Here is a 16,343-nt window from a genome sequence, read left to right on the forward strand (position 1 = left end):
TAAAGGGTTTGAACATGGCGGTGAAGCAGACCTTCCTAGATGGCCTGTGTGGCTGCAGTCTGAGGATGGATTGGAGGGGGACGTGCCTAGGCGTCAGTTAGGTTGATGTGGTAGTTCAGGAGAGAGCTTAAGCATGAAGTAGTGCGCTGTTGGTAGACGTGGTAAAGGCAGGACTCAGACTGGAGGGGGAAAAAATGGCAGAGTTTGATCACTGGTTAACTGGATGCGGTATACAGAGAGAGAAGGGAGAAGAAAGGAGGAAATCTAGGGTGAGTCCCCGGTTTCTGGCTCAGTCAACTAGGGAAACAGAGTTAGCCATAGAGGTAGGAGCAATTAGGGATCACTTCGGGGGTGGGGGGCAGTATGAGTTCATGTTCAGTTTTGGACGCCTCAGTTTTGAGATGCCCAAATATCGTGCATCTCCATGCCACCTGAAAATGGAGAAGATGTGGGAAAGGAGAGGAGTAAAAACTAACTCCTGTTCACAAAGTGGAAGTTATCAAATGATTTCGGAGAGCTCCAAGGCATTTGGTAATGTTTCCGCTGACCCATCGCACCTCTTGTCCCTACCTGATACACTGTGGGCAAGAATGTTTGTGACCTTTCACTTCCACCACCTCTCCCCAGCCCTGTCCCCCCAGTTTCTGATATGTCCTATTCTGTGGCTACCCTATCAGGTTGGAGCTGAGGTGAGTAATATTTGGACTGTGACATTGGTTGCCTTCCACTCTCTCTGTGTGACAGAATTAGGCCTCTAGAGTAGGAAATTACTTTGGGAAAATGCACCAATTGATAGCCCACTCCTTGAACTTGCTGAGAGGATAATTCCACACCCCTTCCCACCCCTTCCTGCACTCAGGCCTCTCCGTTTGCCTGGTGAGAGCAGCTCTCTACCTGTGCTTTGCCCGCTGGCCAGACCGGCCACGTTAGCAGTGAAGCCAAACAGATGAGGGTGGAGAGGTAGCTCTGGGGCCAGTTAAACCGTTCTAGCTCCTGCCAGCTTTAAGTTGTGTTTAATTCCTAGCATAGTCATCCTGGAAATGCCTTTTGCCCTTGCCAGGGACCGACGAGAAGGGGAAAATTCAACTTCTACCTGCTAAAACATCTCCAGAGTCTGCAGCCATTCCACATGTGGCTGAGACTGGGAGTTTGCGCTACCCAGAGACCCTGTTCCCCAGTGCTTATTCTTCAGAGGGCAAAAGAGCTGCTGCTCATGTCTGACATTTAATAAATGAGCTCTCCCACTGTGCCAGTGTTTTCCACCCTTGTCTGCACATTGGAAGCACCCGGGGAACTTTGAGAACTACAGATTCCTGGGTCCCAGAGCTGATAAAATGGTCTAGGGTGCAGCCACAGTTGAGAACCACTGCTATATTCTATAGATTTGTTTTTTTTTTTTTTTTTTGAAACAGAGTCTCGCCCTGTTCCCCGGGCTAGAGTGAGTGCCGTGGCGTCAGCCTAGCTCACAGCAACCTCAAACTCCTGGGCTCAAGCAATCCTACTGCCTCAGCCTCCCAAGTAGCTAGGACTACAGGCATGCGCCACCATGCCCGGCTAATTTTTTCTATATGTTTTTAGTTGCCCGGCTAATTTCTTTCTATTTTTAGTAGAGATGGGGTCTCGCTCTTGCTCAGGCTGGTCTCGAACTCCTGACCTCGAGCGAGCGATCCGCCCACCCTGGCCTCCCACAGTGCTAGGATTACAGGCGTGAGCCACCGCACCTGGCCTCTATAGCCTTTTTTAAAAGTTAATTTTATTTGGAAATAATTTCAAACCTACAGAAAAGTTACAAAAATAAGAATTATACATATAAGGCCCAAATATCCTTTACCCAGGTACACCTGTTAACATTTTGTCCCATTTGAATTGTCACATGTGTTCTCAAATGTACACTCTCACTCTCTTTCTACATACACATCATGGCCTTTTACCCCTAATACTTCCAAGGGTATTTACTAAGAATACAGATATTCTTACAACTGCAGTACAATGATCAAATTCAGTACATTTAACACTGATAAAATACTGTAATCTACCAGTCATATTCCAGTGGACCTCATAATGTCCTGTGTAGCATGTTTTTTCTTCTGTTCTTCTAGATCCAGTCTAGGATCAGGTATTATGTTTAGTTGTCATGTCTCTTTGGTCTTCTCTAACCTGGAACATTTCTACAGTTTTCTCTCTTATGACATTGACATTTGGGAAGAGTACAGTTCCTTCTTTTAAATGGTGCTGCTCGTTTTGGGTCTATCTAATATTTCTTCTTGATGAGATTTGGTTTTGCATTCCAGGTGACTGGAATGCTACCTGTGTCCTGTGGCCTCTTGGGGCATCACATTGGGAGGCACACAGTGTCTGTTTGCCCTGTGTGGTGAGGTTAATTTTGATCATGAGGTCCAGTGAGGAGGAAATGTGAACAGGACATTTTTAATATAAATGTCAACCGTGTAAACAATGTTAACTACTAAAAGGGGTAAAAAGAGAGCTCTAAAACAGCTTAGCTGAAAACAGCTTCCACCCCTCGGGGAACTTGGAAACTCAGAGGAGGTTCCCCCAAGGCTGAGAGACCTCCGAGGGGCGGCTGTGGCTGCCACAGGGACACACTGCCTGCCCCGTGCTGAAGAGTCAGCTCACTGGAGGTGCCCACCACCAAGCCGCAGGAGCAGAGAACCGCTGCTGGGGAGAATGCTGCCGGCACCATGCCAGACCACCCATGCCAGACGGAAGGAAACAGAAAGACCTTCCTCCACCAGCCTTGCCCTCCCCTTCAGAGCCCCCTGTCGGCCAGCTGGCAAAAGAGAAATATTGTTTACAGAGTCCCTGCTTCAGTGTGACAAGAAGGGCAAGGACAGGTGAGTCTGGAGCTAAGAGGCAATAAATTAATACCTGGCACACCTGCTCAAGGTGTTGTCCACTTTCTCCATGACGTGGTTACTATTTTTTCCCTTCTGACTAATAAGCAGTCTCTAGGGATGTATTATAAGACCATGTAAATATCTTCCTCTCCAAACTGCTCCCCAGATTTAGCAAATACTGCACATTCTTGCCTGATTCAGTCCCTATGATGACAATTGCCAAGGGACGTCTTTCCAGTCCAGCACTCCTTCCTCGTTTACCAGTCAACCCCCCCTCTCCTCCCTCATTTTTTTAATTATTATTTATGTTCTTTTTCTATATTTTCTTAGCCAATCCCTCATTTATTTTTATATATCCACTTACATCCACTGTGGACAGATGGGTTCCCATTTTTTTCAACAGTCTATAATTCATCATTGTCCTTTGGGGGTGGGGGAAGAGTTCCTTAAATAGTTCCAGACTTGGCCAGTGGGGAGCCCCTTCAGGTTGCCTCCTGTGTCCTAACATTTCTTTGAAGCACTTCCACAGTTTCTGTCATAAGACGTTCCAGGCTCATCTGGCACCCTCTGTGTCCAAGCCCCGGAGTTAGTGTTCCTTTGAGGAGCTCAAGTCCCTTGCACTAGGTGTGCTCATTCCTACTGGGGGGTCTTTGCTTCTCGCCCTATCTGTTGACAGAGCTTGTCATACCGCCTTTTTAAAAAACAATTTTTTTTTTAACAAAAGTAAGTGGTGCTTTAAAAAATGTGAACGGTATAGACATCTGTAAAGAACAAAGTACCCGCAAGGAAGCAAGTTTAGCAGTGGTGTGTGTCTTCCCAGACTCTCCTCTCTATGTGTACAGAAGCAGAGTTGGTGGAACTTGCGGTTTTGCTTTTTGCTATTGTGAATTGTAATCTACAAGGTCCTGTTTTTCTTTTCATGACATAGTATGGTACTCTTTTCATGTCAGACTGTGGGATTTGTCATTGCTTTTTGTTAGCTGTGTGGATATATTAACACCATGAGTAACCAATGTACAGTGGATGGACTTTCAGGCTGCCTCTAGCCCAGCTTTAGCGAACACCTCTATACACATCCTGGCAGTCATTTAAAAAATTTTTTTAATTAAAACAATTTTATCGAGGTGAAATTCACTTGGCATAACATTTTCCATTTTGAAGTAAACAAGTGGCATTTGGTGCGTTCACAGCGTTGTGCAACCACCACCTCTGTTGAATTTCCAGAGCATTTTCTTCGCCCTATGTCACGCATGTTTGCGTGGACTTAGGGATGGATTCTTGGTAGTGGATTTGCTCTGGATCAAAAGTCACATCTGAAAATCTTTATGAATACATCCAATTGCTCTCCAAAAAGGTTATATCAATTTATATACTCACTAGCAGTGTATGAAAATGTGCATTTCCCTACATCCTTGTTTACACTTTGGGAGCAATCAGCCTTCATCTTTTCTTCTAATCTGAAAGATGAATATATGCATTCATTCATTTATTCTTGAGATGGGGTCTCACTTTGTCACCCAGGCTGGAGTGCAGTGGCCTGATCTTACCTCAAACTGCTGGGCTCAAGCGATCCTCCTGCTTCAGCCTCCTGAGTAGCTGGGACTACAGGTGTGCACCATCATGCCCGGCTAATTTTTTATTAATTTTTTTTTGTAGAGACAGGGCCTTGCCATTGCCCAGGCTGGTCACGAATGTATTTATTCGACTGTCAGGTAGGCCCAGGATGTGTTTTTGAGATATTTCAGCCATTTGTATCTTCTGAATTTTCAGTTTCTATCCTCTGCCCTGTTTGATTGGTTTTGGGGTTTTTTTCTTTCAGATCTTAACAGAGTTTACTTAGGAAATTGTTCTGTGAAACTCAATTCCTGTAGCTAATGTGAATGGAATAATTTTCCTGATACATTTCCTAATTGGTTGTTGTCGGTGTATAGCAGCACATATTTTTTGGATGGGTTGATTTCATGTCCGGCATCCTTACAGTTCTTGAAAATAATGTGTGTGTGCTACGTGACTTTTTATTGCGGTGTCTCTGAGATCTCCTGAGGGTGTTATACAGTGACCTTGCAGAAACCCCGTAAGTTTATCTGCTGAATACCTGTCTGGACAGTGCTGGGCGTGTTGCTAGCTGTTGGGAAGTTGACTCACACACATCCTGCTCTCCTGAGTTTATCTAATGCAGACAGACAGGGAAATTACAGGCTAGAAAGAGACTTAGTTATCTTTGCATCTCCTAGCATCTGGCAAATAGTGGACACTAATGGTCTGAAATAAGTCACTATGGTGCCATAAGAATATGGTTTTCAAACTTTTTAAAATTTTTAGCTGGAGAACCCATTAGCCAGGTCATTCTCAAGTCTGGCCGCATATTAGAATCACCAGGAAGAGGCTTGAAATATTTATGCAAAAGCTCAGCTTGCAGAGATTCAGTTTCTGTTTGTCGAAGGCAGGACAAACAGCATTTTTAAAAGCTAATTCCATTGAGCAGCCAGGGTTGAGAACCACTGCTAGTCCCATATGTAAACTCGATGAGTAGAGCTTGAAATGGAGCGAGCCCCCCATCTCCTCCCTTTGGGCACTAGGGGAGCTCTGCCGAGCACAGTTCGAAAGCCGCGTCCCTGTGGTCCTGATAATCCCGTGAGGTTGCTGAGGACATGGAGCCTACTTGCTGGTGACGACCTTGCTCTGAGCTTGTGCTGCTGGTTCCCATGTCAGGGTGGGGAAATAGGCAGACATCAGGTTCAGCCGAACTGAGCCAGACAGGTAACCCTTATGTTGAGGTTGCTTGGCCTAGGAATGGCTATGGGGCAGTGGTCAGAATTAGGTGTTGGCACTGCTGGTGTGTGTGTCCAGTTTAGCCAAATGGTGAATTGCTGCTGCTGCTCACCATTGGAAGGACTCAATGACAACCACAGCTGTCCCAGAAGCACGGGGATTGAGGGTGATTATGCTAAGCTCCAAGCTGCTGTTGATTATGGCCAAGATTAGGAGGTTGTGGCCTTTTTGTTAAAAGTGGTATCCCTTGGTTTTAATTAGCACTTAACTGTTATCTAATTTGAACCTTATGGGGATAGCAACTTGTATGGGGCATATTGCACCCATCTTACTGATGGTGAAACTGAGGCCTAAAGATACTGTGACTTGCCCCTAAGACCACCCAGGGAAGGGTGAGCCTGGGTTTGGACCCTGGTGTTCTGATTCAGCAGCTGTGCCTTCCCTCCTGCTCTGTGCTGTCTTTGAGTGGCCCTTGTCAGGAAGGGGCTGCAGTTATTTATACAGCCAGTTACACAGCCAGCTCCCTCTTTATCTGGCACCATCTCTCTGCGAGGCAGTGGATTCCCAGCAGCCGAGGTTGTGACCTGGTGCATGGCAGAACGGAGAAAGCTGCAGAGGCAATGAATCTGACTTAGATTCATTTGTGGGTTTTCCCCCCCTGGCATAAATTGTGACCCAAGAGTTGCTTTCAGTGCTATTCTCTGGCCGCAGTGACTGGAGAACAGGCTTTGTTATCTAACACTCGTTACCCATCACCTTCCAGTCTGCACAGACACTGCGGCACCTGTCAGAGATGATGATAAATATCTAGGCCAAAGGTTTGAAAAAAAATCTTTGCAGTAGAATGGAATGCTCAATCAAGATGACAGGGCATTTTTGCGGAATAAACACAGCACTGGTACCTAACTTTACACTCTTTTCTTTCCTCTTCCCTGCCCACACATGACCTAACCCTAGTGGCCGGGTCCGTGCCTGTCCCGCGTCTGCTGGGCCCTTGCTCGGGCTTTGTCCTTGCGGCTGCCCCTCCTCTGTCTCTTGCTCCACCTGGGGAAGACCTGCCCGTCTTCCAGGCCCAGCGCTGAAATCACTCCTCCCGTCTCCCCTTTGCACTCTCCCTACACTTGTCTCACATCCCATAAGCTGCCAAGTCCCATTCTACTTCCTACATTCTTCCAGAATTGCTCTCCAGCCCAGCTGCCACTTCCCAGACAAGCCACCATGGTGTCCTGTGTTGGACAGCCTGCACTTGGTCTCCCGCCCCACCCACGCCCTGCCATCGTCTGCCTTGTACCAGAGAGTTAGAAAGTGCCTGTCCCTCTCCTGGGGTGCCGTGCTCGAGAGGGAGTGTCACGGGCAGCAGTGGCTTCCCCAGGCCCCAGCTGGGTGGGGAGGGCCATGAGGCCCACTTGCACCCACAAGCCTCTAAGCCTGTCTTCCCAGACACTCCACCAGGGCCTTCCAGCTCCGACAGACCCATCGCTGGTTTCCTATTCCAGACAGCTTGCTCATTCCCAGAATATTCCCTGGGTGTCCCCACCGCCTCACCCCTACCCCACCCTCCCTTGCCCCTGCATCCTTCCCCTGTTTGCCCAGGTATGACTGTGTCTCCCTGGTGGTCTGGGAGCTCCCAGTGACCAGGGCCAGGTCTCTCCTGTGTCCCCAGCAGACCGTAGGATGACCCAGGGCCCTCAGTGACCACAGCCGAAGCCTTATCTGAGGGGGCGTCTCTGTTTTCCAGGCTCCTGCCCTCCTTCGCCTCTTCTGAATTGAGCACTTGGATGCTAAGGCAGGAGAAAGAGAAAGGGACCCAGCAGAGCAAGGAGAAAAAGAACGCACCCTTTATTCCTAATGGGAGCGACTCCTCGGGGCGCAGCCAGCGCCTGTCCCATCCTGGGGTGGGGGAGGCTCGGTTCTGGGCCCCGGCAAGACCAGGGTGGGTGGGGACACTGCCGACTCCACGGGCAGGGCAGGTGGGGGTGGCTGCTGCCCCTTCCTCAGAGCTTCTCCAGGTAGGAGCCAGGGACAAAGCCACGCTGCCCATTCCGCTCCACTGTCCACCAGCCATCCTCCCCTTCCAGGATGACCTGCAGGACGTCCCCGGCAGAGATGTCCAGCTCGTCGGGATTCTGGGCAAGAGATGAAAAGCACATGAGGCTGGAGGGGCCTGCTGGGAGGGCCCTGGTCTGGCATCCGCCCCCCAAGCAGTAAACGCGAGCTTGTCTCCCGGGGTAGACAGAGTCAGCTGAGTCACACCCATACCTCCTGGGACACGTATAGGATATGGGTGCGCCAAGGGACTTGCCTTCTGTCCCCCTCAGTGTGTCATCGTGGGCCTCCCCGACCTGGGGTTCTTCCCCTGCTCCCTTCTCCTCTGCTCCAGACACAGTGACAGGCACGGCAGGGTCAGGGTTGCTCTCCACACCCTGAGCCCAGGTATCGCTCTCCACGGCTCACCACCCAGCCTTCCTCAGTGCTGGTCCCCAGCCCCAGCCAGCCCCTGTCACTAGCGCACCCCAAGCACCCTGTTACCCGCCTGGCCTGGCTGCCCGGCCGGGGCATGGGGGGTCTGCATCCCCGAGCCAGACCTCGTCAGTACAGCCCCTGCCCGGCCGAGCGCGGGGATCCACCTCAGCTCCGGTGGAGCTGGGGTGCAGTCGTGCACCTCCCCTCAAAGCAGGGAGCAGACTGGACTGTCTAGGGGTCTCGGTACCGCTACCCTGTGGCTGCCCTGGCCCCTTCTCTCCCTGTGGACACCGGAAAATCAGTCCTGGCACGATTGAAGGACTCATTTGTGGCTGCGGTTGGTCTCTGTACCCACACAGCCGGGGAGAACAACAAGGCCTGACCCTCAAAGCGTTACCTGCAGGCAGCCCCGGGCTCCGGCAGCCTGCCTGCGTGCGTGCCTGGGCCCGCCGCACACGGTGCCCAGCCTGCGGGACAGCACAGGCGCGTGCGCTCCACATGTGTGCCGCAGGCCCTGGTCCCCGACCACCAGCGCTCATTCAGCAGGCGCGCGGGGCCCTCCTGAGCGCTGAGTGCCGAGTGCTGTCCCAGCGCTTGTGCCCCGGCACGAGCCCAGGCGCGGCTGCCTGTGTGCGTCCACTCGGCACGCGCGCCCTCCCGGGCAGGAGGGGACCGGGCCTCACCTGCGCCGTGTAGTCGTAGAGCGCGCGGTAGTCCTGGGCTGGCCCAACCGCGTTTCCCTGGGTCTCCCGCACGGCCACGGCTGCGTAGACGCCCTCACTCCGCTCGAGGCTGGGGGCCAGGGTCTCTGTGGAGGCTGAGAGCACGGTGAGGCCTGGACCCCTCCCCTTTCTAAGGACATCGGCCCCTGGAGGTCCTGCGGGGTGCAGTTTCTCCATGCTTGGCCCTGCCTCCTCCCTCGCTCTCGCCCCACTTGCTGTTGGAGGGCACACCCTTCCCCTTTAGGGGCCTCTGGGGTCGCGGTGTGTTTGGGGGCCCCGTCATCACCCCAAAGTACCAGCAGGAGCTGCCAGCGAGGTCTTGGGACTTCCGTGCAGCAGCCCGGAGAACCTGGGGGCAAGGAAGGAGGAGGGTGAGTCCCTCACGTGACACTCAGGCCCCGCTGGAAGAGAGGGCTTGGGCAGCGAGAACTCTCAGAGCACCAGGGCTGGGGCCACCCCTGGCCTGCAGGCATGGATGTGATTTATGGGGTGCCCCTCAGGCAGGAGGGCTCCCCAGAGGGTGTTCCCAGTGGCTCTTCCTTCCGCAGCTGTGCCCTCCCACTCACTCACTGTCGCCCCTGTCAGCACCTGCTCCCCGCAGGGCCCTTGGCGGGTTCTGAGACCTCCATGCCGCAGGCTCGTGGGAACGCCCAGCTCCTCCCCGCGCCCCACCTGTCCTCCAGCCTGTCCTGCAGCTGCCCCACAGGCGAGTGAGCCCCCCCAAGCTCAGCCCACACATGCCCCGCTGGGGCCTTCACCAGCCTGGCCACGCCAGCCTTCCGCCCCACGGCCCCGCGGTGACAGCCAGCCCCACCACCACCCCCACAATGAGCTCCAGGAGGCAGCGCTGGGCTGATCTGCCAGTGCCTGTCTCTGGCCTACACTGAGCGGGGGTCTTGAAGGTTTGCTGAATCAATGAAGAAAACAAAACAAGCATAAGGCAGACGCTGGGGCACCCCACGAGGCAGACAGTCACGCGGGCTAAGTAGAGGCCTGCTGATGTGCTTAAGTGACCACCCATGCTGGGATCCGGGTCCTCACCTGGGTGCAGGGAGGGCCAAGTCCTGCAAGTGTTTTGTAGCATTGTTAGGGTGTGGATGTGCCTCCTCCTGGGGCCGCTGCTTTCTTAAGATTCCCAGAGGGGTGTGTGTGCACCCCTCTCTGGGTGCGGGCGGTTCCCGTGAGCCTCGGCCTCCCGGGAGCGGGAGGCTCCAGGGGCTCCTGAGGCCTCGGAATGGGCTGGTCCTCGCAGCTCGGTCGGCACCCTCCCCACTATCCCCTACCCCCCAAAGGCAGGGCCTTCTTTGTTGAAGGGTGGCTGGAGACAGGAGTGGTGGGGATGGGGGTGGGGGCACAGGCACCACATGAACCCACAGATGCTCACAGACAGGCCCAAGGGGCTCCCCGAGCAGCGTATATGCTCCCAGTGGGCTGCCAACGACAACACCCAAGGCCTGAACCAGGAGGGTCTTTAGGTTCTGAGTGGGACCCCAACACTCAGGGGCCCTAGCCTAGAGAGCGTGAGTGACCTGCCCAGGTCACACACTGAGGCACAGCACTGGAACCTTGGCACTCGACTGCAGCCAGGCCAGAGGATGGACCCTGGAGAAGCCTGAAGGATTCCCCGCATGCGCTGTTCCTCTGCGCTGGGCGCACCAGCTGGGGGCATTGCCACTGCAGCAGGACAGGCCGGGCACCAGCCCAGGCTAGCAGCAGGGCCTGAGGTACAAGGAAGCCGGCATGGGGGCCTCCCCAGAGTTCGGAACAGTCACCGGTGAATAATTAGGGTGTATTTGTTTAATGCCTGGGTCCCCTTGGGCTCAAGGTTCCACGAGACTGGACTGAGCCTATCTTGTCTCCTTAGAGTGCCCAGCACCTAAACAGGGCACCAGGCACAGCAGGTGCTCCACAGATGCGTGTGGAAGAGCCAGTTGCAGGAAGAGGGGCCAGACCCACTTCCTGGCCCAGCCGCCCAGCCCCAGCGCCTGCGTCCCGGCCAGCTGACGTGCACCGGGTGTCTCACCTCTTCATCATGCCGCAGGACGATGGCACGCCAGGGCTGCCGGATGACGGGGTGATCTCCCGGTCGTAGTAGTTCTGGTAGGGCACTGGAGCTGTGGACAGCAAGCTTGTGAGGCCCAGGGCAGCCGAGGGCAGGGCAGACAGGACCTGTGTCCCCAACACCCAAGCAGTCTCTTCCCGGAGACCCAGACTGGTCCACTTTCCCACTCTGGCCCTGGCCCATCCTGGTGCTTGTGGCGGTGCCTGTCTTACTCCCCCGAGAGATCCCGTTGTGGGTACCAGAGCGAATGTTCTGCACTCGTGATGTAGTGGGACCGAACAGACTGGGGGTAGGGGCTGTGGGAGGTTCCCCACCTCTAACCTCCCATCGTCTTCTGAGTGCTATAGTGTGCTTAGCTCGGCTGTGTTTTGCCTTGGGGGAGGCAGCAGTCCAAGGACCCAGGCAGGTGTCCCTGTCCCTGACCCCTCCCTGGGTTTGGCCAAGACTCCTCCACCCAGAAGGGAGCTGTGAGCTGCCCGGGCCCTGTCCTGGCGCTTGAGGCTCAGAGCACCTGCGGCCAGGCCTTCCAGGGCCAGAAAGGCTGTACCCAGGCTACCCGCAGGCTGGGCCTCACCCGGGGGCTCGGTGCCCGTGCTCTTGGCCTGGATGAAGCTGTCGATGTCGGCGTCCACCTGGCAGCCTTCCAGCGTCACCCGCACTTCCTCATAGAGCTGGGGGCAGGAGGGAGCAGAGGCTGTGGGGCCCGGCTGCACCTCGATGCCCACTCCTGTCGAGGCCCTGCCCCTCTGGGTCTGAACTCCAGCCAGTCCCCACCCAACGAGCCTCCTCTCGGGCTTTTTGTGCACATCCCAGCACCTGTAATTCGGGACCTGGGGTGTAACCGCCCCAGGCCTGCCTGAGGGGTCAGGGCGCTGGCTGACAGCTCCTGTCCTTGAGGTAGACATTATTTTCCCCGTTTTATAAATGAGGAAGCTCAGGAGAAAATGACTTGCCCAAGGTCACAGGACAAGAGCGCAGTGCAGTGGACTTTGGATCCAGAGCCCACACTCTTTCCACTGTCACCAGGAGGCCAGCGGTTGGGCTCAAGTCATTTGGGCAAAAACAAACTAACAATGACAACAAAAATGAAATACCCATAGGCCACGGGGCAGGAGGGGTCAGGGCTGCCCCGAGAGAGCTCATGGCTCTGGGGCTGCATTAACAGAGGTCAGGGCCCTGGCGGAAGGTGGCGGCCCCTCTCCCCCAGGCAGGTTGGGCTCAGTAGGGAGGAAACTAGGGCACCCAGGAGAAGGGGGAGAGCAGAGGAGGGCCTGGGCCGAGGCTCCTGCCATCACCCCGCCTGGGGCAGAGCCAGCCGGGTCCTCTGGCCCCTCTGCAAACCTCTGAGGGGCCGTGTCCAGCTGCCCTCCCTACCCTGGCAGAGGGACGTGGTGCTCTGTGGCTTTGGAGTGGGGAGGTGGGGACATGCCAGGGTAACCACAGAAGCACAGTCCTCCGGGCAGCGCAGCTGTGGCCGTGTGGTACTGACCTCCCTGTCCTGGGGTGCTGGGAGCAGAGGCTGAGCTGCTGAGGCCTTGAGACCCCAAGGGCCAGGCTTGGACCACAGAGAACTAGGTGTTTGTTGACTGACTCAGATGGCCCTGGGCATGCTGCTGCCCTCTCCTCACCACCCCGCACCAATGCCCGCGGCCCCCACCTCGTCATCCTTGACGCACTGCATGGAGAGCTGGTTGCAGTGCACCCACAGGGCGTTGCGGAGAATCGTCAGCCGGTCAAACTCCTGCAGCTGGAAGGCCTGGGGGCCGGGAACAAGGTGGGAAGTGAGGAGGGGGCTGCAGAGCCAGGCCAGGCTGGGCCCCACTCCCAGCTCAGCCGGGCTGGCCAGCCTGGCCCGCTCTGCTAACAGCCAAGTCTAAAGGAGAGACCTCCCTGTGGGTCCCCACCCGCTTCTGTGCCCACCCTGGCGCTGCTGGGAGGCAAGTGGAGCTGCCTGGGCAGAGCTGCCCCAGCCCGCTGCAGGCCCGGGGAGGCCGGGAGGCCGGGAGGCCGGGAGGCAGGAGGAGCGAGAGGAGCGCAGGACCCAGAGTCCAGAGCCCTGTCCCTCAGTGGGGCCCAGAGAAGCTGTAGGTTTTGTCTGAGCCTCAGTTGTGGCTCCAGCAAAAAGGGTTGAAGAAGGCCCAAAGCCAGGCAGGGAGCGCCCTGGGGCAGGACCCAGCCAGGGCCTGGCCAGTGTGGACGAGCAGATGGAGGGTGAATGATACCTGCCCCCCACTGCCTCGTTTGTCCCGTGAGCAGCTCCAGCGGGGATGGGTGTCTCCTGTTCTGCACCTGGGGAAACTGAGGCTCCACGCCCAGGTCACTCACCTCACAGGTGGTCCTGTGCTCCTGCTCCCACTCGCCCCGCACCTTCTCCAGCTGCTCGATGTTTTGCCTGTACACCCGCTCTGGAAGCACAGTGGCCCTCAGGGAGTGGCACGAGCTCCCCCACCCCTTTGCTCCTGGGGGGCCCCTCCCCCAGCAGCCCCCCTCCCCGGGGGGACCTGGCCTGGCTGCTGGTGGGGGCTCATCTGAACCATCGTCAGGGCTGCCCACTCTGTACTGCTCTTTTCGGGGGGACTCTTAGTTCCCCCTCTAAGCTTCGAGCTGCCGAGGGGCTGGAGTGGCACCTCATACTCGCAAGTTAAGCATCCAGCCCTTTCCCCTCAGCTGGGAAGTGGGCTCAGAGAGGGTGGCCGTGCGCTGGAGGAGGGGTGGAGCCCAGCAGACTTGGATCACGGCCCCTGTCCCCAGATCTCTGGGAGTCACCTGTCCCCGAGCCTAGGCAGCAGCTGGGTGGTGGGAGAGGCAGAGCAGAAGGGAGAGAGCTTCCCAGGGAAGGAGGAGGGTGAGCGTTCTGTCCTGGGAGGGAGGGAGCAGGGACAAGGGTGCTGGGGATTCCAGCGTCAGGTGAAGGACAGAGGCCCAGAGAAGGCCGTGTCCGCGCATGTGGACACATGTGCCCAGGCGTGTGAGCGTGTGCCAGTGTGCGTGTGTGTGAGAGACATGCATGGGGTCTGTCTCCCATGAATGTGGCCATGTGAGTCCTGGGCTCTGGAGCCAGGCGGCCTGGGTTCAAATGCAGTCATCACCACTTACTGGCTGTGTAACCTTGGGCAAGTACTTAACCTTTTTGAGCCTCCGTTTCCTCATCTGTTAGAAAGGATAATAGCAGCCATGCGGTAGCATTGTTGTCAGGGTCAAACGTGCAAAGTACTGAGAGCAGGCTCAGCAAATGGGAGAACACAAACGGGTCTAATCACACACGTATGGAATGAGAGTGACATCTTGTGACTGTGTGTGGCCACGTGGGGCTGTGGGTCCCAGGGCAAGGGAGGCATGTGGTGGGGAGGACCGTCCAGGTCACCAGCCCGGTCTGGGGAGGCAGCTGGGGCCCACGTACCTGCCTCCGTGGCCGCATCCTTGCACTGCTTGGCTTTGTTCTGGCTCTGGGGAGACGGGGGGACAGCAGCACTGAGCCCCCGCCCCCGGGAGCCACAGCCCCCAAGGGCTACTTTGAAGTGGCTCTGTCACACCCTTCCCGGCCACCCAGGGGGACACTCAGTGGCGACTGTGAGCAAATTCCCTCATTTACTAGCAACCTCACCCGCCAAGGACCACAGGCTGGTTCCCACAAAACCCAGAAGCCTCCAGCCATGTCGGTACACATGAGACATAGACACCAGGTCCCAGAGGGGCAGAAGTGTGGACCAGGGCCAGGCCTGGCCCCCTGTGACCACTGCTGAACCCCCTGGCTGGGACTTGGGCTCTGGCCCCTGACTGGCCCCCAACTCACCCTCACGTCCCTGCCCTCTCTGGGCCTCAGCTTTTCTGTCTATACAGTGGGTGACATGTGTCTTGGGTCTTGGTAGCTCTGACACCCCCACCCTGGCCCAGAGGCCACAGCAGTCAAGAGCCTGGGCTCTGGGCCACCTGCGTTTGATCCCTTCTCTGTGGCTTCCTAGCTCTGAGACTTTGGGCAAGTCACTTATGTCTCTGGGCCTCAGTTTCTTCTCTGTGACTTGGGCCTACTGAGCCCCTCTACAGGGTTGTGTGAGGCTACGCCTGCTCTCATGGCCCGGGGCCACGTGGGCCTGCTCTGAGACTGGGTCCCCGGGTGGAGGCCGGAGATGGCAAAGGGGGTGAGGCTGCCCCATCTGTCCACGCCCTGACAGTCCAGGAAACCCACTGCACAGATGGAGAAGCCGAGGTCGGTGAGGCGAGCAGCCGGCACGTCCCAGATGCAGACCGTGCCTGGGGGTGTCTACGGCGCCCCTCTCCTGCCTCCCCTCCCTGCCCGAGCCCTGGGTGACGCCGCGTGGCCCCGTGGCCCACACACCTTCTCCATCTGCTTCTGGTTGCCACCGGCACTCACGCGCTCGAAGGCCTGCTCGGCGTCGTCTGCGTCCCGGCACTTCTGCTCGTAAGTCTTCTTGGACTGGGGGGTGGAGGGCGCGACTCAGGGGCCGCACGGTCCTGCTCTGGGGTCCCCTGGAGTGAGGACCCTGAGCCCAGCCTCCCTATTCCCTGTCGGGGGGCTGTGGGTGGAGTGGGGGCGCCCGCCCCAGGGACAGGGCTCTGGGGTCCAGAGTGCTGGAGAAGTGGTGGTGGCCTCTGGCAGCCTTGCTCCAGGCCCCTTCCCGCTGCGGCCACGGTGGCGCTGCCCTTTGGCAACGCCACGCCCCTCACGGTGCCGAGCCCGCACGTGCCACCCAGTGTCTACAGACACGGCGGGAGGGTGCCTCTCCTCCCTGTGCCCCGGAGTCCCCGGCTGACAGTGTGGATCAGCTATGGGCTGCTGCGTGGGACTGTCCATCTGTCCTTCAGCCAGGAACCCCCCAAGGGCAGGACCCGGGCCCACCCACTTGGGCTGTGGTGCCCGGTGCAGGCCTGGGCACGCCGCCGGCCGGTGTGTGTTCTAGACAGAGGTCTGGGGGGAGCCTGTCGCCGATGCCCCGGCAGGGACCACACCGGGATCCCCGCTGCGACTCGCCTGAGGAGACGCCCCCAGACCCTTGCTCACCTCCATGGCCTTCTTGTAGAGTGACAGCTTGCTCTTGTGGACACGGTCCATGACGGTCTCGTACTGCAGGGGACAGGAGGCTCTGAGCTGGGGGCCGCGGCCTCAGGACACTCCCCTAGGCCAAGAGGATGGGGTGTCCCTAGGATGAGGCGCAGCACCCCCTCCTGGCCCTGGGGGGGTGGTGACGGGATGCCCTCCCTGTCCCAGAGCCTGTTCCTTCACAGTCCCCCTCAGAGCGGAAGACTACAGACAAGCCCAGGGCGTGGCTATTCGCGTGGGGTCCTCGCTGCAGCTCCTGGCGGGAAATTCCCACCCACACACGCACGCGCACACGGTCCCTCATCCTTCACTCACAAGCCTCTGCACACATCGCAGCCGCTCACACACCATGCTCACACTCGCACACGCGTGCAGAACCCACGCAAACACGCTCAGAAGCGCATGCACAG

At 56.9% G+C, this 16,343-nt stretch overlaps 1 protein-coding gene across 3 annotated transcripts in view; it reads right to left on the reverse strand.

Moving 5' to 3' along the window:
- Positions 1 to 7,442: 7,442 nt before the first annotated feature.
- The window catches only part of PSTPIP1 (proline-serine-threonine phosphatase interacting protein 1), a 36,846-nt gene continuing 27,945 nt past the window's right edge, over positions 7,443 to 16,343 (reverse strand). For 2 of the 3 annotated variants that reach the window (XM_045532772.1, XM_045532791.1), the window contains exons 6-15: positions 15,895 to 15,957; positions 15,211 to 15,309; positions 14,275 to 14,320; positions 13,200 to 13,279; positions 12,532 to 12,630; positions 11,449 to 11,545; positions 10,836 to 10,926; positions 9,109 to 9,161; positions 8,774 to 8,907; positions 7,443 to 7,753 (exon numbers count right to left, since the gene is read on the reverse strand). In XM_045532772.1, coding sequence (XP_045388728.1) covers positions 7,622 to 7,753; positions 8,774 to 8,907; positions 9,109 to 9,161; positions 10,836 to 10,926; positions 11,449 to 11,545; positions 12,532 to 12,630; positions 13,200 to 13,279; positions 14,275 to 14,320; positions 15,211 to 15,309; positions 15,895 to 15,957 — 894 coding nt within the window. In that variant the 3' untranslated portion in view covers positions 7,443 to 7,621. The remainder of the gene's footprint in view (positions 7,754 to 8,773; positions 8,908 to 9,108; positions 9,162 to 10,835; positions 10,927 to 11,448; positions 11,546 to 12,531; positions 12,631 to 13,199; positions 13,280 to 14,274; positions 14,321 to 15,210; positions 15,310 to 15,894; positions 15,958 to 16,343) is intronic. The other variant, XM_045532781.1, reaches the window with a different exon arrangement.

The sequence above is a fragment of the Lemur catta genome, chromosome 1 (assembly GCF_020740605.2).
Source record: "Lemur catta isolate mLemCat1 chromosome 1, mLemCat1.pri, whole genome shotgun sequence".
Lineage (NCBI taxonomy): Eukaryota > Metazoa > Chordata > Mammalia > Primates > Lemuridae > Lemur > Lemur catta.